Below are 23,866 nucleotides of genomic sequence, written 5' to 3'. Positions count from 1 at the left end.
TTTGGGGGTGGAGCTCATTATAATAATACCCAGCATGCTTTGCAAGTGGTCATTTTTTCATTTACATTTTGGTCGTTTAGCAGATACTATTATCGCAATATAGTGCCATCAGACTTCTGATACCAATGCAGGGTGAAAGGGGGGCCACCAAATTATGAACCACTATAAAAGAAAATGTACAGACAAATACAATTGTACAGGTCTCAAAAGTATCCTGTTACAAAATACAGTACATTGGATTGTAGTTCAGGCCATTTGAAATACAAATGACAAAATACTCCAAAGTATTTGAATTACGTATTTCAAATATATGTAACAGAAAAACTGCACATGTTTTCTTTGCATCCAATCCTAACTTGAGATCCACACATCTAGCTCATAGTTACCACACTTGAATGGTTTTATTGCAGTCAGGTACTAATAGTATTAGTTCTCCCATCATATTTTTCTTAAGAATGGAGGCAGACGTCCCCATATTAATACTCAGGGCTACAAAAAAAATCCAGCTTCTTTAAAAAAATGGAAGTTAACAATTGAGTGCAAACATCTTTAGATAGTGGTGACAAATGTTGTTGAGGCATATGCTCTCAATGTCACTTTGACATACTAGTATTCAGTCGACTGTCTGTGAGGACTCATATCAGGTAAAGGAAGTGGATGGCAGGTGAAGCGCCAGTCACCTTCATGACCTCCAGATGTTGACTGCATGTCTGGCTCGGTTGACCTTCCTCTGCTCTCTCTCGCTCGCTCTGTACCCTCTCTTTCTCTCTCTCTCTTTCTGTCTCCCCCCTTCTCTCGCTCTCTCTCTGTGAGAGGAAGCAGCCATGAAATGTTTATGTGGTAAATCTTTCATGAATCCTTAATGGAGGGTCGTTGGTGTAAAACTCTGCTTCCTTAGCGTCTGGCATCTTTAAAAATACACACACACCCCTTTTCAGTTGGTCTGGTCTAAGACACTACCTTTAGTACCTTAATTGTGCCAGAAATTTAAGCCAGGATAGTGGAGGACAGTGGAGGTTAGTGGGTCCTGTCCCAATTATTTTAAATAGCCTAATTTCCTTTTGTCCTTCCCTCTGTGGTAAAAACTTTCAATGTCATTTCACAACTGTGGGAAAAGGAGACAAAACAAGGAGCCATTTAAGACTGTTTACAAACAGTGCTGATCTATGTAGCATCTGACAGGGCGAGACTCCTCTCTAGCTAGCTATCTATCGGAAACAACCCCTCACCATCTGTGTTTATGTGTGGTCACTAAATACTGTGGGCCACTAAATACTGTGGGCCACTAAATACTGTGGTCACTAAATACTGTGGTCACTAAATATTTAGTACTGGGAGTTTAAAGACTGTCTCTACTCTGAGGCGGCACGAGGTCACCAACTTTTGTTTGTTTTAGTTTAACCCCACAAACTAATTAAACTGCCTAGTCAACTGCTTCTGTATGTTTGCAAAGCTCACATGTTCTCTCTTTCTCTCTCTCACACACACACACACACACACACACACACACACACACACACACATACCGCAGTGTATTCTTTCACAATAGAGTGCAGTATTAATCAGTGGGGGCTGTGTTAATGAGTGAAGATCCACTTAGGTCAGTGAGATAAGTCCACTACACACACTGAGCCCTAGTAGTAGTTAATGGGATGGACCAGACCTATTAATGCTGCTGATCACGTGGCACAGGGGGAGTGTCACTCACTCTCACACACACATGCACACACTGTCTCGCTCTCGCTCTCACTCTCAATCAATGTCACTGTGTCTACAGTACTGGTGCAAAATCAGCAGCCTGTTTAATCAGTGGAAAGAAACTGAACCCGGGTCTTTCCCTTCTGCAGCATATGTGCTTTACAAATGTCTGTCTCTCTCCACACTGTGAGTACATAGCTAAAATTAGACCCTGACATCTAAGCTTCGGCATCTGTGCAAGGATTCTAGAAACGTGAAGGGTTCTAGAGGGGTTCTAGAAACGTGAAGAACCATGCCTTCAAGATGAGATGGTGTTCTGTTTCTTTGTACACTGTGACCTCCCAGTTAACATTTTCCTGTTATTCCTCTCCAATGTAAAATACTGCAAAATGCTTATGATTCTGGCTCTAGGTCTTTCAACATTGTCCCAATGTACTGAACCTCACTCATTGGCACCTTATTCTGCCCTCGGTTGAAAAGTCCAAAGGTCAATTATTAACGTTATTTTTTTACAGTAGAACTTGCCATGTCTTCAGTTGACTGGGCTAGAGCTCAATGTGCTGCACTATTTTTGTTCCAATTCTCCAATGGTTCAAAATGTTTAAAGCAAAAAAGGTTCCCAACCAATTGAAATGAGTGTGAATGTCATTTTATGTCCTTCAATTAGCTATTTCTAATAGTGCTACACTATGGAGTTTTGGGAAATTAGTTTGAGAGGAGTCATTTGTGCTGAGTAAGGTATATTTAATTGTTCTTGTGAATTCAACCTTCAGGCTGCGTTTTCTCTCCATGTTCACCTTTTTATATTCTCCACTCCTCTTTCTCCCTCTCTCTCTCTCTCTCTCTCTCTGGCAGCGTCGACTTGGAGATGCAGCTAAGAAAGCCATCGGGAAGCTGACAACCAGGACGGTGAAGAAAGGGGACAAGGTACACCTGCCAGCACTGCTTTCTTGTTTCAAGTTTCACTTTTTTTTTTTTATGTCACACGCACAAGTACAGTAAAATGCCTTTCTTCCGAGCTCCAAAAACCAACAATGCAGTAATGAATATCAATGTAGCACTAAAAATAACATAAGCTAGAACAGTAACACACGAGAAAAAAAAGAAAAGAATAAATAAGAAGAACATGAGAAAGTAAGAGGCTATATACGGGGTCAGTTTCAATACCATATTTACAATGTGCATGCAGGGATACTGGAGTGATAGAGGCAGATATGTGCAGGGGTAAGGTGACTAGGCATCAGGATATATGATAAACAGAGTAGCAGCAGCATATCTGTGGATTGTATGTGCATGTGTGTGTAGAGTGCTGTTAGTGTGTAGAGTGCTGTTAGTGTGTAGAGTGCTGTTAGTGTGTAGAGTGCTGTTAGTGTGTAGAGTGCTGTTAGTGTGTAGAGTGCTGTTAGTGTGTAGAGTGCTGTTAGTGTGTAGAGTGCTGTTAGTGTGTAGAGTGCTGTTAGTGTGCATAGAGAAAGAAAATACAAGGGTAAACTCAGATAGTCCATGTATCTATTCTGTTAGCTATGTAGCAGTCTTATGACTTGGGGATAAAAGCTGTTCAGGACCCAGTTGATGTCAGACTTGATGCACCGGTACCGCTTGCCATGCGGAAGCAGAGAGAACAGTCTATGGCTTGGGTGGCTGGAGTCTAATGATTTTCTGGGCCTTCCTTTCACACCGCCTGATATAGAGGTCCTGGGTGGCAGGGAGCTCGGCCCCAGTGAATTACTGAGCTGTCTGCACCACCCTCTGTAGCTCCATGCGATCGAGGGTGGCGCTGTTGCCATACCAAGTAGTGATGCAGCCAGTCAAGATGCTCTCAATGGTGCAGCCGTATAACTTTTTGAGGATTTGAGGGCCCTTGCCAAACCTCTTCAACTTCCTGATGGGGAAGAGATGTTGTCACGCCTTCTTCTTGACTGTGCGCGTGTGAGTGGACCATTTTAAGTCGTTAGTGATTTGAAAACCGAGGAACTTGAAGCTCGCGATCCACTCCACTGCAGCCCTGTCGATGTGGATGGGGGCGTGCTCACCCCCCGGTTTCCTGTATTCCACAATCATCTCCTTGGTCTTACTGATGTCGAAGGAGAGGTTTTTATCCCAGCATCACACTGCCAGGTCACTGACCTCTTCCCTGTTAGTCTCATTGTCGCCGGTGATTAGGCCTAAAATTGTTGTGGCGTCAGCAAACTTGATGATGGTGTTGGAGTCGTGCGTGACCACGCAGTCATGGGTGAACGGGGAGTACAGGAGGGGACTAAGCATACACCTTGTTGGGGGGCCCCCGTGTTAAGGTTAATCTTGGCGGAGGTGATGTTGCCTCCCCTCACCACCTTTGGGTTGGTCCATCAGGAAGTCCAGGATCCAGTTGCAGAGGGAGGTGTTCAGTCCCAGGGTCCTAAGCTTGGTTACGAGCTTGTCAATGTCCCCCCCTGTCCGTACGAATACAGTAGAACAGATCTACAGAACAACATAGTCCACAGCAGGAACCATGCTCCATTCCAGGTCTGGAGAAGATCCAGTCTAGCTGACCTTGGTCAAGCCTTGTCTAATTGATGTTAGGAAGAGGTGATGAATGCAGCAACTAGTCCAGATTAAGATGTCCCTCCCAATACCCGTCCATGCTTTCCTTTCTTGGGTCTTCTTCCCTTCATGACCAATGATTGGTGTAAGGTTTGCCATCGGTGATATGGCATCGGCCATGTTTCTCTCACTAATCAAGTCCTTCTAGGGTCTGTGGCCCTGAAGCATCTGACACCGGGACGTTTATCATTGTATTAGGCTTTCTTCTTTATTTATGCCTCTCACTTCGCAGAGGCATAGGGTTTACAGCTCTGGATGAGGTCATCAAAGGTGACTGATGAGTTTATGGACGGATGATAGGGCAGGATGGCAGGCTGCTGAAGGATCAGCTTAAAGGATGTCGTTTAGCACCGACGTGGGTTGTGGGGGTGGGTAGGTTATAAAACACAAGCAGAGAATGGCTAAAGCCATACGTGTCAAAGGAGATTTATTGATCGAGGGATCTTCCATGTTCAATACAAAACCGCTGCTTGTGTTTATTATTCAAATATTCCAGAATATGTGGTTGGTAGTCAACATGAGTAACCAGAACAACTAAACAAAGACCCAAGGTTAAAACCCTTTCTAAATCCTTTCTAAATCCTTCTATGAGCACACCAGATGTATTTCTCACATTGACTCATGCAGGAAAAAGTGCAAATCACATCTGACTGAAAATGTATAATGCTATTGATGTGTAACGGCGATCCTTAGAATGTCTCAAGTGAAGACAAGCGTCAGGGCTGACGGGGCATGGTCCCCTCCGTCCAGGCCTCTTCCCTTCTCACCTCTGAGCCCTCGTCAAGGGTGAGACAGGTCTCTGGCCATGAATTAACCATGGGCCTTGGAGTGCGCTGCAGAAATGGAAACTTTCCATCAGGAGGAAGTCCGCCTGGGAGTGATTGAGCGCACTGAGCCGGATGTCAAGGCTGGATATTGAGGAAGGGAAGGAGGAATAGAGGGGCGGGGGGGGCAACTAGCAGTTGGAGATTACCGGCAGGCACTAAGGGCCAAAGCCCTTGGTAGAAAATACAGCCTGTTACGGTGATGACGGAGATGAAAATTGGCTACAGTGTCACCGGTCACAAATAACCTGCCAGTTTATCAGGCCACGACGCCTCTCTGGACAAGCCATCGAGCACGGGCAAGGTTTGGACGTAAGAGTACGTAATGGAGAGATCTTGCCTGGCCATTTACAATTGACAGCCGACGAGGACTGCTTGCGAGAGATAAGGAGATTATACGTGATACTGTCCAGACACAATACGAGGCATTCTAGCCTAGCTGCCCTTTCCTTATTGACACAACCTTTATACGGTCATTACAGCAAACACATAAGTTCACTGCTTGTGGACCCATGCGGGAATCAAAGCAGTAGCTTTGGAGTTACGAGCAACATGCCCCAACCAATTGAGACATAACTTCTACTGTGTATCAGACCTGCATGTAGCAGCATTCACTGCTATATTGCTGCTGCTATGGAGGTCTGTTGTTACAGCTATGAAGGTCATTAGTTTAATTAAACATTACTGCACAGCCAGAGGGACATTTCCTTCATGGACCTGTCGTCCGGGATCTGTTCAGGAACAATAACATCACTGCCCAACTCAAAAGGGCCAAGCTATTGATCGATTGATTTAAAAGACCAGTGCCAACATGAAAAGGTCAGTGCCCTCACCTATTTTGCCAGGCACTAGGACAGGCCCGTGTCAAATCCGCCAATGCTGGTCACGTTCAATAGTGCACTGGTCAGCTCCGTAAGCCATTAATCACAGTCCACATAGGACACGTTCAAGCCACATCAGGGACTATTCCATCACATCCGTAACCGAAAGATAAAACATCCGTTGTGTCGCATAGTGCAAATCGACTTGTGGCGAGTAACTCTTTGATCTCTGCTCTTCTACAACCCCTGTCATCCCCGGGGCCCTAGAAGTCTCAGATTCTGACATCTTGACAATCTGCCATTAGTGACACAGATCTGCTTTATTTTAGCAGAGGCCAATTTCACACAGGGACTGGGGCCTCATTTTTAAACTCTGCATATGCACAGAATATACCCCATAACGTTCCCGCGCCACTTTTCACACAGAAGTTGACATTTATAAAAATGTTACTTTAAGAGAGAGTGCACATGACTTCCTCAAACTTTAGACCATGCGTGTGCACAATTTATGGTGGTTGAAGTAATGCATTGCAAGCAGGCAAGTGGTATTTTGTGCAAATGGGAGATAAGATTACATGCCTTTTCATTTAAAAAAAAAGAAAATATAACAACAAACTACAATAATATGCCTTTAGGACCGTTAGGACTCTATTTCCTGATTTATTTTATTTGCATACTCATTGCAAAATAAATTCCTCACGTTTCCCGACTGTGATGGTTTCATACTCCCAACGTAGCCTAAACAAAATAGGAAACAATTCGTCCCATCTCTCATTTAATTAGGCCTACTTCCCAGTACTAAATATATAAGCTATTTCAAGTAGGCCTATTTCGCTCATTATAATCGGATCCGGATTGCGGTTAAAATGTTGGCTACATTAATTAAGTTAACGGTAGAACAGACAGTTCACCTTGATTTCCAAATGTCTCAAGTAGGCCAAGACAACTTTTCAGAATTTTCGGGCAGTGAGCATATTTAGGTTAGGGGTAAAAGTTGATGCAATACATTGTTAAATAAAATGTTCTGCAAACTCCACAACAATTTGTCATGGTTGATTTTATTTCAGAAATTGTCACTGTCCTTTGCTGAATACTACAGTGAAAGTCTGAGTCACTGCAAAACATTCTGGCACCACTTCCAAGAATATTTGATCTAATTTGTCATGGCTCTTTTTTCCTTTTCATTTTTAAACTGCTGAGGCCTAATTCCAAAAGTTCCAAATCAAACCGCAAATAAAGGAGTTATTTTCACCATAAAAGGTCATCGATGGGCGTTTTCCAGGTGGAATTATAATGCTTAATATGCACAGTTTACGACAGGTACGATTTATAGTGGGAAACTATAAAAAAAAAAAAAAAAAAAATCTCTCTCTTTTTAGAAATGGCGCACCCAGATATTTTGTGTGACATTTACTCAACGGTTATATACCCTGGTCTGTGCTGTGTGCTGTAGACGACAGCATTCATATTTATTCAGACGGCCATTTACAGCAGCCAGCCCCACTCGGTCAGATGGGCCTCACAACTATGTTTTGTTCTCTATATTGATATCTGCATGGCAACCTGGTACCGATCATTTACTGTTCTACACAAACTATCAGACTTTATCAATACTCGAATACCCAGAAGTACTGTGCATCCAATTTTGCCAACAGCATGGCCAGTTATGATGGCTTGGTTTGTTGGAACAAAGTTAAGTTGGCAATTTGATTTCTGCAGGGACCTTACATACTCAATAACTATAAGTCACTTTGGATTTTAAAAAATCTCAGTTTAACACAGACATTATTGTTATTATTATCAGTATTTTACATTGCCTGGTCCCACATCTATATGGGCTTAAGCCAACTCCTCTGACTATTATTGCCATGGTCGTATGGGGCCACCATTGTACACCGTCAGTGGAGCTATCTAAAGCACATGCATGTCGGACTAGGCTAGTGTTCCCAGGTATGACTGGAGAGATAGCAGACAGCGGGGTCTGTGTTCTCTCAGAGCCCTGTTCCTGTCATATCGATCAGCCCCTCCCTGCTTGCTCTGGTTAATTCAGTCCCCGACCAGGCTGGGCTGGGTGCTGGTATGTCCTTGTGCCTCTGTGGCGGCTTCTCCTCTGTCAGTAGAGACAGATAGCCACACTCCATAAATAATATGGCATTGATTCTCTCTCTTTTCTCCATCTCTCCTTCTCTATCACATTCTCTCTCTTTTTATCACACTCTGTTCTCTCTCTCCCCCCTCCCTCACACTCTCTCCCTCCCTCTATCACGCTCTCATCACACTCTTCATCACACTGTTTCTATTTTTCTCTCTTACTTCATCACTTTTTTTTCTCTCGCCCCCCCCACCTCGCTCTCTCACTTTCTCCATGCCCTCTCTGTCAGTCTCTCTTAGATTCAAAGAACGATGGCAGCAATCCCACCATCCCCCCCTCTCTTCCTGGGCTCTCTATACCTCTCATGTCATGTTTTCACTGTCATCCCCCTGTCTGTCACTGTCTTTCACGCAATCTCTCTCTACCTCTCCACCCCTATTCACACCTCTTTCTCTCTCACTTACCAGCCACTCCTCCCCTCTCTCTCTCTCTCCCTCGTTTCCTCCCATGTCATGCTTAAGCATCCCCCCGACTGATGGGCATGCCAGGGCAGTTAGTCACAGACACGTCAGACACTGGCCATGTTTGGCGCCGTTTCCACCTCGGGTCTGTCGCACAAAACAGCTATTTGTAAGCGGGTTGATATTGAATACGAATGGTCAAGTATTTGTTTCATTGCCACTGTTCATTCACTCCCTCTGTAGATGACTTCCTGTTAGTTGTGGCTGTCTAACACTGACTGTACTGTCTGTCTCCTGCAGGAGACAGACCCGGACTTCAACCACTGCGCTGTGTGCATCGAGGGTTACCAGCTCAACGACGTGGTCCGCATCCTGCCCTGCAAGTGAGTGTGTGTGGTGATTGGGGGGAGAGACATTTTGTTAGTTAGGGGTTACATTTTGGGGTTAGGGGTTAAGGAAAATAGGATCTTTAATGAGACTGAATTTTGTGTCCCCACAAGGTTAGTTGTACAAGACTGTGTGTGTCTGTCCTAGTACATACAGTATATACATCCTAAACCAGGAGTTTTAGCTGACAGCCTGACGCCGTCCTTGCCCCTCTTACACGCAACAGACACTCACTCGGATTTGGAATGCAACATGTCCGCCATCCACTCATTCTCAATGTCACACCATCCACTTACATCCCCCTACCTCCTCCTCTCCTTCCCTCCTCCTCTCCTTCCCTCCCTCCTCGTGACGTGCGTTTCTACCCGTCCCTGACATCTCTCCTCCTGTCTGAGGTAATCACCACACTCATCCGTCACACACCTTTCCTGCAGCTCTGCTCAGTGGGACGAATGTACTGACGCACATCAGGCTAGACCAGAGACACGCCCCACAACAATTTAGCCGTAGGTCATTTGCACACATACATAACACCACAGGAATATGAAAACAGGACGAGCGAAAATTAAATACTGTATGTGTGCAGGTCAGGTGAAAAAAATTTAATCCATAAAATCCCATTTTTACTACCTGTCAATCACCTCTGGTTTGACCATTTGGATCTGATTTAGGATCAGTTGTAGGACAAATACAGCATGTGTTGGTTTAGTGGATCACTAAGGTTTACAAAGGAAGTGGAAAATGTAATGTCTGTTAGAGTTGACATTTAAGCTCTTGCCAGGAAAAAGGAGGGGGAGTGAGGGAGAGAGGGAGGAGCTCTGGCTAAATGGAGTCTGGTCTGTTTTGGAAATGCAGACGCTCTGCTATCAAGGCTGTCGGGTCTCGCTGTGAGTCGTAACCCCTGCAAGCTCGCTCCGGCTATATTTAAACCCAGCGCTGCCAAATGACCTCCAGGCGCATCCAGCACCATCACCCCCCCCCCCCCCGCACACACACACGTACTTTAACGTCCTCTTCCTCCGCCGACCCACACACACACACACGTACTTAAACGTCCTCCTCCTCCGACCCACACACACACTCTGCAACGTGCACACACACACTTAGGCTCATGATCACGCAGGCACGGACACTGTCTTTCTCTGTCTCGTACACACATACACACACCCCTCCCTGCGCCATCTGCCGTGTCCTCTCTGGCCTTTGCTGATGGAACTAAGAAACTGGACTAAGGGACAGGACACTGCTGGTCATCACAGTCACTCTCAAGATGTGTCCCAAGGTGTCCTTCTGAAGACATGTCAAGACATATCAATCATTCGGTCAGAACATGGAACATCCAGAAAGTGTTCCTCTACTTGCCTCCTCTCTTTCATCTGCACTGATGTGAAAGAACTGGACAGGTGAAAGACGATTCCCAGTAGGCATCCGGCCACATTGCTTTCATCCTGTCTATGCAGATGCATCTCCAAAGTTCTCCTAGACTTTGGAGATGCACCCTTGGTCTTGAGTAGCAGCTGACTCAGCCGGCCAATCTCTGCATAATTGCATTGGGGCTGTGTTTCATTTGGCCCAACTGACGCAAGGACGACGTACCCCCTTCTTCAGACCAGCTCAGTACAGATCAGATATCAGAAATGTAAACACAGTCCAGGACTAAACTGGCCAATCGCCATTAATGCTCTCCATCCATCCTGCTTATCCAGTCTCTGTCAAAGAGGAGCACTCCGATTGCTGTGAGAAGGGGAAGTGAAGGACACAGGTCCTTCTTATGAGGCTGAAATGGGCGAGTCTTCTTCGCGTGTACGTCCTCACAGAAATTGTGGACATGCTGATTGTCTACATGTTTCAAACATTTTAAAGGAAATTGAAAAGTTAAAATTGGCTGGCCTCAAAACCTGCTATCGTTTATTTAAGTAATAGACACAATGCAATGCAGGATAATCACCATTTCAAAATGACTGAATTAGTGTCAGAGTTAGGCTAGCTAAAGAGATGTTTTTTTGTCCACAATCCATGGATAAGCTAATTACAGATTTAGAGTAACATGTGCGATTGACTGGTCATGTTAGTGGTTCAAAGGTAAATGTACCCTTGGTTCCTGCCCTTCATCGCTACCTGTGTGTGTCACACTGCAATGATACCAAGAATGCACTAGTAGTTTTTCTGGGTAACCTCAGTACTTGTAGTTTTGTAGAGATGCCATAATCTAAGACTTGATCCGATGGCAAACACATGGTTTATTCACACGGACTTGGAGGAGAGGGAACAGAGAGAGGGAGGAAATGAGGACAAACGAGTAAACCAGGGCGAGGGAGTGAGAGAACGAGTGGCGACAACCGGGCTGTTTATGTAGAATGGAGTTTATCAGTCCTTATCATGTGGGTGCATGTTGCGTCCTTCTCTGTCTGCATTCAGTATCTCTGAACACCAACCCCATTGGAGCCTCCCTTAAGTACAGACTGCTATCCCCAATCAATAACTAAATGCATTGAAGTAATGGGAGTATACTTGACGGCCACTCAATTTGTGTCTCTGTACATTTAATATCAGTCTATAGGACAGTGTGTTGTCAATGGAGGGAAGTTTTCTGGTCAGATTTAGATGGACTGACAGGCAGGCTGGTAGACAGATACAGAACAGTCTCGATAGCCAATTATTGTAGGATATCCAAGGATATGCAGCAACAACAACTACCAGTATTTCAGTTCTCAAACCATAGCACCAACATAATCCCTAATAATCCCCAGGAAGAGTAGCTGCTGCCTTGGCAGGAACTAATGGGGATTTTTCAGACAGGTCGGCAGACAGGCAGAAAAGGAGACAGATATACAGGCAGGCAGACAGAAAGGTAGACCGATATGCAGGCAGGCAGACCGACAAAGGTAGACAGATATACAGTTGAAGTCGGGAAGTTTACATACTTTAGCCAAATACATTTAAACTGAGTTTTTCATCATTCCTGAGATTTAATCCAAGTGAAAATTCCCTGCCTTAGGTCAGTTAGGATCACCACTTTATTTTAAGAATGTGAAATGTCAGAATAATACTAGAGAGAGTGATTTATTTCAGCTTTTATTTCTTTCATCACATTTCCAGTGGGTCAGAAGTTTACATACACTCAATTAGTATTTGGTAGCATTTCCAACAAATTGTTTAACTTGGGTCAAACATTTTGGGTGGCCTACCAAAAGCTTCCCACAATAAGTTGGGTGAATTTTAGCCCATCCCTCCTGACAGAGCTGGTGTAACTGAGTCAGGTTTGTAGACCTTGCTTGCACACACTTTTTCAGTTCTGCCCACACATTTTCTACAGGATTGAGGACGGCTTTGTGATGGCCTCTCCAATAGCTTGACTTTGTTGTCCTTAAGCAATTTTGCCACAACTTTGGAAGTATGCTTGGGGTCATTGTCCATATGGAAGACCCATTTGCGACCAAGCTTTAACTTCCTGACTAATTTCTTGAGATGTTGCTTCAATATATCCACATAATTTTCCTTCCTCATGATGCCATCTATTTTTTTTAAATGCACCAGTCCCTCCTGCAGCAAAGCACCCCCCACAACATGATGCTGCCACCCCCGTGCTTCACTGTTGGGATGGTGATCTTCGGCTTGCAAGCCTCCCCCTTTTTCCTCCAAACATAATGATGGTCATTATGGCCAAACAGTTCTATTTCTGTTTCATCAGACCAGAGGGCATTTCTCCAAAAAGTATGATCTTTGTCCCCATGTGCAGTTGCAAACCATAGTCTGGATTTTTATGGCGGTTTTGGAGCAGTGGCTTCTTCCTTGCTGAGCGGCCTTTCAGGTTATGTCGATATAGGACTCGTTTTACTGTGGATATAGATACTTTTGTACCTGTTTCCTTCAGCATCTTCACAAGGTCCTTTGCTGTTGTTCTGGGATTGATTTACACTTTTCGCACCAAAGTATGTTCATCTCTAGGAGACAGAACACGTCTCCTTCCTGAGCAGTATGACGGTTGCTTGGTCCCATGGTGTTTATACTTGCGTACTATTGTTTGTACAGATGAACGTGGTACCTTCAGGCGTTATGGAAATTGCTCCCAAGGATGCACCAGACTTGTGGAGGTCTACAAAAACAATTCTGAGGTCTTGGATGATTTATTTCGATTTTCCCATGATGTCAAACAAAGAGGCACTGAGTTTGAAGGTAGGCCTTGAAATACATCCACAGGTACACCTCCAATTGACTCAAATTATGTCAATTGGCCTATCAGAAGCTTCTAAAGCCATGACATAATTTTCTGGAATTTTCCAAATGTTTTAAAGGCACAGTCAACTTAGTGTATGTTAACTTCTGACCCACTGGAATTGTGATACAGTGAATTATAAGTGAAATAATCTGTCTGTAAACAATTGTTTGAAAAATGACTTGTGTCATGCACAAAGTAGATGTCCTAGCCGACTTGCCAAAACTATAGTTTGTTAACAAAAAAATTGTGGAGTGGTTGAAAAGCGTGTTTTAATGACTCCAACCGAAGTGTATGTAAACTTCCGACTTCAACTTTACATGCAGGCAGTCAGACAGAAAGGTAGACAGATATACCGGCAGGCAGGCAGACAGACAGAAAGGTAGACAGTTATACCGGCAGGTAGACAGATATACATGCAGACAGACAGAAAGGTAGACAGTTATACCGGCAGGTAGACAGATATATATGCAGACAGACAGGAAGGTAGACAGATATACAGGCAGGCAGGCAAACATATTAGATGTCAAAACAGATGCCATCCGGATAAACCAAATATACCAACTGAGACAGGAAAAACAAATGTAATTTATTCTGGTTGGTATGTTGCTTTTTTTCCCGTGATGCCATCTGGTATAGTATCTAATAACCCGTCTGTCTGACCGTCAATTCCCCCCCCCCCCCGCTGCTCTAAGAAAGGAAGCATCCCAAATGGCACCCTATTCCCTATGTGGTGCACTACTTATTCCTTCTATAGTGCACTACATAGGGAATAGGGTGCCATTTGGGATACCACCCAAATAATCTGAGCGCAATCTCTCCCTGACTGTAGTTGCTCACTTATAGCATACACAGACCGATACCAACACTCGTTACAGTCACGCACACAGACTGCTGAGGGGAGAACGCCTCACGATAATGGCTGGAACGAACTAAATGGAATGTCATCAAACACATGGAAACATGTGTTTGATGTATTTGATACCGTTCCACTCATTCCGCTCCAGCCATTACCGCGAGCCCGTCCTCCCCAATGAAGGTGCCACCGACCTCCTGTGGCACACACACATTTAAACTGTGAAACAAAACAAACTGAAACGCAAGCTCTTATCCGAGTCTGACTGCACTCGCGTCTTATCCAGAAGTCCCTCTCTTGCAGCTCTGCTTCTGACTGCACACCGACTTTCTCCCCACGCCATTGTATGGTAAACGGACTCCTCATTAATGTATAAAGCCCTTGTTTTCTGTGCCTGCCTTGAAAGCCAATAAAGCAGTGCTAGAGGCCGGGTGCCCCCACTTTTAGAGGCTTTGAAAAGGAACAGCACTTTACACTCCATGCCCAGGAAATGCCAGTCTATGTTAGACAGGCACTTAGCAGAATCAACCGTTGCACTTTTATGTTTGTCCTTAGGAGTATTTTCTATTATGCATTGTTTTTACTCGCACTTAAGGAAGTGTTCTTCAGCAATAAATGGGGCCTTGTATTGTTTTATGGATGCTCCACATAAGGATATTTAACGTTGAAATGGTTTGCGTACCATGCCTTTTAATAAAGACATTAAGGAGCTCAGGTAGACAGGAGAAGCTACCGTGAATGTGGTCATAATGGTCCTTTTGAAGTGCAGTGAAACTGGCCATCCGCCGTTATGTAATAATATGGAACAGACCATTCAAATATATATATATATTTTAAAGGATGTTTCTCTCATATCCACAATGGCCGCCTTGTGTCTAAGTTGCCCCACAATGACCACTGTGTCTATAAAGCGTGACTCGTTTCCTTTTCCCACCAACTTTCTGCTGCCATTAAAGACACAACAGGCCCTCCTAGCCGGCTCAAACAGAGCAGTCATTCTCCAGTCGCAGGATGTAAAGGGGGGAAAATAGGGCCAAAGCGGATTTTGAAGAGCCCCATGTCGGCCATTTGGGGGGGCTTGTTTGTGGAGGTGGCTTCGTGCTCTTCAACCGTGTTCTTTGTTTCTGTTTCGCTCTCTGCACAGACATGTCTTCCATAAGCTGTGTGTGGACCCCTGGCTGAACGAACACTGTACCTGCCCCATGTGTAAGCTGAACATCCTCAAGGCTCTGGGCATCATGGTGAGTGTTAGTGTTGTCGATGTCTTAGTGCCTTATCAGTGGAAATGTGTTAAAGTTAGTATGCCAGTACCGGTATGGCCTCAGCCCTTTTTTTCCCCCTCACCTGATCACACGATACTCTTGACCCAAATAATGAGAGGAAAAAGATGACCTTAGAAGATATTATGTAAACATGTCTCAACATGTTTATGTTGATTAACTGTAGAATACAATAAACTCTTTCACTGTCTATTAAACTGCATGTGTTGTTTTGTAGATTAAGATGTGATTGCCCCAGATTGCCCTTCACATGCTGCTCCCGGTCATTGTGACAGATGTTTATCCAGGCGATTGCGTAACCCTCGGTTTATGCCAGCTGTTTGTGACCTCATGTATAGACAGCCCTAGTATGCCCCCTGCTGGCAAGTTGTGGAACTATCGCTCGGACACCAGAAATTAGAGTCATACCAGAACAGACTAAAGTGGTATCATTGGATCTGATGAGCTGCTACAAGAGCTACTTGCTAGGGTTCAGGGTCAAAATCGGGGTCAGCGGTCAAAATATCGAGTTGTGTTAAAAACGTGCCGTGCCTCTGTTCTTTCTAGCGTGAGCTAACATTGGCAAAAGTTAATATATCACAAATTGGACTTCAACCACTAACCATAACATTCCCCTAACCCCTGTGTTTTTACTACTTCTCCCCCTTTAGCCCAACCTGCCATGCGTGGACAACGCTGGTTTTGACATGGACCACAGGATAGGGCGCAGCCAGACGATGGCCAGCCAGCGGACGGCCTTGGTGGACCTGTCCAGTGAGACGTCCATCAGCCTGGAGCCTCTGCACCGAGGCCCCCTCGGTACCGGACCCCAGATCCCCTCCGAGAGCGGAGAACTCACCCCCCGCACCGGAGAGATCAACATCGCCGTCACCAGTAAGCAGCTTACGCCTCAGACACACTCTTTCTTATTTCAAGTGACTTTATTGATATGAAAGGTTACATTCAGTGTTGTAAAATTGGAACACAATAGAACAGAAATTCTCTCTTTTTTTGTTTAATTCTCTCTCCTTCTCAACCTTTCGAGTTCAGGCACACTCTGTGACCCACGCACCCATTAAAATTGTTTAAAAGTGTCCCACAATTGTATTTTATCCTGGCAAATCAGAATGCAAGCTCCGTCTTTTCAGTTCAAAACACAAAGTGAAGGAATGCACCTTGACAAAATAAAATGTCTCTGGTTATGCCATTTTAAATAATGAGTGAAGTCCAAACAGACTTTTTAAACTGAATAACTAGAGTAGCAAAATATTTACTGGAGCTGCAAACCTTTGGTAAATTGACTTGACACACACACACACACGATATTTTTCTTAAATTCCTCCCTGCCCCCTCCGTACCTCTCTTCATCCCCTCTTTTGACACACACACACACACACACACAATACAGCCCCAGAGACTTGTCTCTTGAAGGTCACCCCCCTCCTGAATCTCGCTGCCACTGTCTGTATAATCCATAATCCCTATCCCACCCTGATCCTAACCTCAACCACGAGAAGGCTAAAAGCACAACTGGCAAAAAGCCATTCTGTAATGTACCGATCCCCTACCAAAAGAAATGTTACACCCCACTCTGTTTTACTGTGCATAACTATTTATGAAGGGGAAAAAATGTATTTTCACAGCGCTGCAGCAACAAAATGAGAAATTTCACTGCAGTTATTACGACAACTACTTGTGTACTGTCCTTTCGCTTAAAGCTAGTAATTGTAATTCAGTAATGCATACAACACAGCTAATCAGTGTGAATACTTCAACAGCTAAATAATAGAGTGCGGTGAGTTATTTTATAACTCTTAGTACCTAGGCCTACTTCCATAAATGAATCAGTCATTATTTCCTAAATCCACCCAATTTATGCTGTTTGATAATGTGACTCAATTTCCTTCTTTCAATGTGTCCAGTGCCACTGCCTTTACATTAGTACTATACACTGAGTATACAAAACATTGTGATCCCTTATTGATCACAATCCACTTCAATTGGTGTAGATGAATGGGAGGAGACCGGTTAAATAATGATTTTTAAGCCTTGATACATTTGAGACAATTGAGACTGTGTATGTGTGCCATTCAGAGGGTGATTGGGCAAGACAAAATATTTAAGTGCCTTTTGAACTGGGGGGTGTATGGTAGTAGGTGCCAGGTGCACTGGTTTGTGTCAAGAACTGCAAAGCTGCTGGGTTTTTCACACTCAACAGTTTCCTGTGTGTATCAAGAATGGTCCACAACCCAAAGGACATCCAGCCAACTTGACACAACTGTGGGAAGTTTTGGGGTCAACATGGGCAAGCATCCCTGTGGAACGCTTTCAACACCTTGTAGAATCCATGCCCTGACAAATTGAGGCTGTTCTGAGGGCAAAAGGGGGGGGGGGGGGGGGGGGGCGGGTGCAGCTCAATATTAGGAAGGTGTTCTTAATGTTTGGTATACTCTGTGTACATGCATTGTATAGATACATGCACTGTAGGCCTACATACACCTCTGTTTCTCTTTCTGTCGCAGTTGGTGTGTGCTGTGTGTGTGCGATTTTTGCTTTTGTGTGTGTGTGGGTGCATTGGAGGTCATGCGTATGTGTCTGTCTGTGTATGTGCACATTTGCCTGTGTGTGCATAACACTCTGTCTTTAAACTATGCCCGTGCTTCCAGGTCTTTATCTCCTGTCTTCGAGCTCATCCTGCCTCTCTCCTCTGTCGCTCTCCTCTGGATCTTAAGGACACGCACCATCTTTCTTCATCTTCTCGTCTCTTCATCCTCCTGACTTTTCCGCTTCACATTGGTTTTCAAAAGAGAGGAAAGATATTTTGTGTTTTCCTGTGGGGACTCGGTTTTTAACCCATTGCATGGTGGGCTGCAGTGACAACCCCTCCCCCCCCTCCTTTCCTTTTATTGACAGAGGAGTGGTTTATAATCGCCAGCTTCGGCCTTCTCAGCGCTCTCACATTGTTCTATATGATCATCAAGGCCACTGCCAGCTTCTCCAGCCCTGAGTGAGTACCACCATCCACTTCCATAGTTAAATCTTTCTACCACTGGATTCAATTGTACTTTCATTCAAGATTTGGATTTCATATAGTCCTGATGGTTTTTGTCACAGAATATTGTTGTCTATTTAATTTCCTGTTAACTAAGCCGGAATCCAGGCCTATCCTCCTAGATTTGTGGATATCTGAAATTGGCTCAACTCTGACTACTTTGAACCATTGCCAAGACAATGGAGTTTGAATACAGTCCAGACAGATGCAAAACAATCTGAGACTATTATTCAGATGTGGCAAATGTGGTAGTGTCCCATTAATTTACTAAACTTTTGATCCCAGCTAACATAAATCGAAATACTTTAACAGCACAATTGTAGCATAGTGTATATTTGTACTGAAGTCAAGTACAGTTGACATGGGTACTGGCATGTATCTGATACATTTGCGGTTAGAGTTTTTTTTAAAGTAAGATAATATTGGATTGTGCATGTTTCCACATCTATTAACGGAGACAGTGTGAGTAGTGTTTCATAATATTGCCCAATAAAGTAGCACTAGATCAGAACAACCATTTCCGGAAGCCACAGCCTCCATCCATCCCCTCTACTCCAAATCAAATTTAAATAAAAAGTGTTAGAGCTAAGTGCCTTACACAAGAGAAAAGTATTTTTTTATGTTCAGATCAATTGCATTTCCCTTCTCTGATCCTGCTTGCATGCTATTTCTTTCTTCTGTCACCTTATTTTCTAAATGTCATTCATTTCCTCTTCCTTATCTTCCAGCCTGGAGCGGGAGGAGTAATGACCATCACGTGGTTGCCCCTCTAGACCCTTTCTCTGCCCGGAGCCTCGTGGCAATGTTGCCTTCTTGTGACATATTTTTCTGTATTGTATTTGTAAGCTTGTACTACTGTACCTTTTCTGTATTGTTAGTATTTTTTGTTGTTGTAATAGGGCAAAGCGCTTTGAGACATTAAACCACTGTGGATCCCTCCTTTTGACTTGTTATGTGAATGTAAGTGTTATATTTGGTTGTCATACATTATCAGGACCACAATTTCACCCAAATGTCCTGACATTTTTCAGCTCTTGAATGTGTTACAGTGCTATTTTAAGCTGAAGGGTTAGGGAAAATCTGGATTTTTAATGGTCAAACATTTTTACTCCAAAAAGTCCGGAAATTTCACAAAAACTACGTTGTGTGTGTGTGCATGCGTTACTATATTGATTGAATGACACCAATTATTCTTGTTCATCTAAACCAGACACACACACACCTCCCTACAGAAAGTTGAATGTTCTTCTGTGCTCATCCGTGACCATGACTGAGTGTACAAAACATCAGGAACACCTTAATATTAAGTTGCACTCCCTTTTACCCTCAGAACAGCCTCAATTCCTCAGGGCATGGACTCTACAAGGTGTCGAAAGTATTCCACAGGGATGCTGGCCCATGTTGACTCCAATGCTTCCCACAGTTGTGACAAATTGGTTGATTGTCCTTTGGGTGGTGGACCATTCTTGATACACATAAGAAACTGTTGAGTGTGAAAAACCCAGCAGTGTTGCAGTTTTTGACACACTCAACCCGGTGCGCCTGGCACCTTCTACCATACCCCTGTTCAAAGACACCTAAATATTTTGTCTTGCCCATTCTCACCCTTTGAATGGCACACATACACAATCCATGTCGCAATTGTCTCAAGGCTTGAAAATCATTCTATAACCTGTCTCCTCCCCTTTATCTACACTGGTTGAAGTGGATTGAACAAGTGATATCAATAAAGGATCATGGCTTTCACCTGGTCAGTCTGTGTCGCAGAAAGAGCAGGTGTTCCTAATGTTTTGTCTGCTCATTGTTTATTTGGCCGTAATGCAAAACTATCCCCAGTAGATGTCACTATTTCTTAGATATTACATTACATGTCTAACCTCACATCAGAATCGTCAGGCCACAAACCTTTTTACATAACACTGCTTAGATCTTATTGAGGTATCAATGATATTGATGATTACTATGATTCAAAAGATGGTCCGGGTGCTCTTCCACATATAACTCTCTTGGCTTGTGGTTCTATAGCAGTTTGAGGAATATTGAGGATTCACAATGTCGCAGTTTGACCTCACCATGTCTTACACTCACACTTTTACTCAACTGCAAATGTCCATGATGGTGTCCAATCCCAGTGACTCTTGTAATGAGGTTAATTTACAGATGCTAAGACTAAAGTATGAATAACACTACATTTTTCTTGGTTGTTTGTTGATGGTGCCAGGCATCTTCTCTAGATACACTACTATGTCAAAAGTATGTGAACACCTGCTCATCAAATATCTCATTGCAAAATCATGGGCATTAATATTGAGTTGGTCCCACCTTTTGCTGCCACAACAGCCTCCACTCTTCTGGGAAGGCTTTCCACTAGATGTTGGACCATTGCTGAGGGGACTTGCTTCCATTCAGCCATAAAAGCATTAGTGTGGTCGAGCGTTGATGTTGGGCGTTTAGGCCAAGCTCGCAGTCTGCGTTCCAATTCATCCCAAAGGTGTTTGCCGGGGTTGAGGTAAGGTCTCTAAGCAGGACAGTCAAGTCCTTCCACACCGATCTCGACAAACCATTTCTGTATGGACCTCTTTGTGCACAGGGGCATTGTCATCCTGAAACAGGAAAGGGCCTTCTCCAAACGGTTGCCACAAAGTTGGAAGCACATATTAGTCTACAATGTATGCTATAGCGTTAAGATTTCCCTTCACTGGAACTATGGTGCCTAGCCAGAACCATAAAAAACATCCGCAGACCATTATTCCTCCTCCACCAAACTTTACAGTTGCCATTATGAATTCGGGCAGGTAGTGTTCTCCTGGCATCCGCCAAACCCAGGGAACGCGTTTCCACTGCTCTAGGCTCCAATGCCGGCGAGCTTTACACCACTACAGCCAACTCTTGGCATTGCACATGGTGATCTTAGGCTTGTGTGCGGCTGCTCAGTCATGGAAACCCATTTCATGAAGCTCCCAACTAACATTGCTTCTAGAGGCAGTTTGGAACTCTGTAGTGAGTGTTGCAACCGAGGACAGACGATTTTTGAATGCTACGCACTTCAGTGGTCCTGTTCTGTGAACTGGTGTGGCCTACCACTTCGCGGCTAAGCCATTGTTGCTCCTAGACGTTTCCACTTCACAATAACAGCCCTTGCAGTTGACCGGGACAGCTCCAGCAGGGCAGAGATTTGACAAACTGACTTGCTGGAAAGGGTGGCATCTTATGACGGTGCCACGGTGAAAGGCATTGAGCTCTTAAGTATAGGGAATTCTACTGCCAATGTTTGTCTATGGAGATTGAATGAATGTGTGCTCGATTGTAAACACCTGTCAGCAATGGGTGTGGCTGAAGTAGCCAAATCCACTAATTTGAAGGGGTGTCCAAGTACTTTTGGCCATGTAGTGTAAGTATCTAACTGGGAGGTGTGTAATATTTCTTGGTGTCACTGACATTGACATTTTCCCATGTTCCTTTGCAGGTGGCCACTTCTTCAACCGGAACTCCCTGTCCCCACGCAGTGTGGTCTGTGAGATGGAGCTTCCCGACATCCAGGCATCGCTCGACCTCTACGATGACAACAAGTCGTGAGGGTCGTCGCCGTGGTTTCGACTCCAGTCTAAGGGACGGATGGCCTTGTACCTTCCTGCATACCGGCGAGCCTTTGTGTGGGAGGGTGACGGGAGGGTGACGGGCGGCTCAACAACTTAGACGACAACCTTGACTAACTTGTGGAACATCGACAATGACATAACATCAAAGACCTTCTTCCAATGCAGAATGTACTATTATTACCTGTCAAAAAGAAGAGGGGAAATAGTCATCCTCTCCTTTGTTTTACACTTTCATTTAGGAAAAATGTTTTCTCCACAGAGAGACTCTTTTTGAAATTTGTTTCTATGTTCTGTAATGGGGAATTAACCCTTTCTAGTCTTACTTTGCAGTATCTCTCTGTATCGTCCATTTGAAACGAGCTAGAAAAAAATGAACAACGGGTTTCAGTGTAGCCTACTGTCAGCATCCTGCAATACATCTGTAAGCTACATATGATTAGCAAACCATCATTTTATTTTGCTTTCTTTGGATCTTTATTCGTGAAGGCAACAATAGAAAGGCATACTGTTTCTTCCCTGGTGGACCAGTTGGCTCTGTTGTATTTACTATGCTGCCTAAAAGGACAGTGGAGAGTACGTTTTGACTTGTGGGCTATGTCCAGACATACCCTGTCTCTTCCTCTATATGGCCAGTGACTGGTGCAAGAATAAGACCAGTGGAACAATGGACATGCAGCTATGTGAAGTTATAAACTCTGTGACAGGCAGTGTTTCTTCCCTGTAGCGAAACCAATGTGTCTCTGTATAAAAATATATATATAATAATGACACTTTAACGTGTATTTAAAAAAGCCTATGAAATACCCACAGCGTGTACTAATCAGCCCCCAGTGAGGGGGACCTAGTGTGTATGTGTGTGTGTATGTATGTATGTATATATATATACACACACACACACACACAATCTATATACAATCTATATCTCTAAAGTGGCCTCTAAAGCAGTTTGTTTTCCTTTCTCAATCTTGTAAATGCTTGGGTGGAAGGCTTTGTCCTCTGTTCTTGTTATCCCTTTGTGTTCTAGTCTTTGCATCTGATATTTGGGATGATGATTGATGTGACACGGGGAGGGGAGTGTGTGTCAGTTTCGGGTCACTGTGTTACATACAGTACTGCCTCACCATTAAAAGTGTCATTATTGCCTACGACCTGTTGATTGTGTTGCCCCGTTCTGTGTCCCTCGCTTCAAACTGAAACGCAGCCAAATATCATTAACCTTTCAGCTGGAGTTTGGAGAAGATTCTAAAATGTTGTTGTTGTTGTTGTTGTTTTTTTTTGGGGGGGGGGGACATTTCAGGGGGCTGTTGGTTAAAAGTTACCCATTTGAAGAGGATCTTGGCTCTTTAACTTGGGCCTGGGGATCTACAGGCTGTGCAGGATTTTATTCCATTCCAGCAATACATCTTCTTGTAACTCAGAGACCATCGCTCTGCTTGAAACAAAGACCCCTAATTCCACTGTGCAATAACATTAATTATTACACTGTTTGAATGTCATTCACTAAATAGCCTAATGCAAAACATTATTGTCAAAACTGTATGTCTGTATTGTGTCTTATAGGACTCTAACCACGTTTCCATCCACAGTTTTTAGGCGAGTAAAATCGGAACATTACTCTATAAAAATATTTTAAAAACAGTTGTGATGGAAACAGGACGTTTCAGTACCATTTTATAAATGCCGACAAATCATTTGTTCATTCGACGAGGTGGGAACATTGTGTGTGTAAAATGTATTATGCAAGAAATTGCACTGCCAACGCAATGCAAATGTTGATATAATAACCAATATATCGCTGATATGGTGAGTGTGGTCCTCCCTCTACGACTCGGGAAAAAAATGCAGTTTATTTGGCTTCAGATGAAATAACTTTTGAACGTCACAGGGGGGTCAAGTGGACGTGATCTTGATGCTCCAATCCAATAAATATCGAGGGTCTGATTCTGGTAACATGATGATCGATGCTTGACTGCCTTTTGACAAATACAAGAAGCCTATTCTTGCTCTTATCCATAATA

The 23,866-nt window shown here is 43.9% G+C and overlaps 1 protein-coding gene across 8 annotated transcripts in view; it reads left to right on the top strand.

The window, feature by feature from the left end:
• Positions 1–22,996, top strand: part of rnf130 (ring finger protein 130) — a 67,517-nt gene extending 44,521 nt beyond the window's left edge. For 3 of the 8 annotated variants that reach the window (XM_029659980.2, XM_029659981.1, XM_065018680.1), the window contains exons 5-10: positions 2,554–2,625; positions 8,780–8,862; positions 15,083–15,179; positions 15,869–16,091; positions 18,072–18,204; positions 18,978–19,188. In XM_029659980.2, coding sequence (XP_029515840.1) covers positions 2,554–2,625; positions 8,780–8,862; positions 15,083–15,179; positions 15,869–16,091; positions 18,072–18,204; positions 18,978–18,996 — 627 coding nt within the window. In that variant the 3' untranslated portion in view covers positions 18,997–19,188. The other 5 variants (XM_029659982.1, XM_029659984.2, XM_029659983.2 and 2 more) reach the window with 3 other exon arrangements.
• Positions 22,997–23,866: the final 870 nt, after the last annotated feature.

Source organism: Oncorhynchus nerka, linkage group LG5, assembly GCF_034236695.1.
Source record: "Oncorhynchus nerka isolate Pitt River linkage group LG5, Oner_Uvic_2.0, whole genome shotgun sequence".
Lineage (NCBI taxonomy): Eukaryota > Metazoa > Chordata > Actinopteri > Salmoniformes > Salmonidae > Oncorhynchus > Oncorhynchus nerka.
Note: the sequence above shows the minus strand (reverse complement) of the source record. Positions and strands in the feature narration are given on the sequence as shown.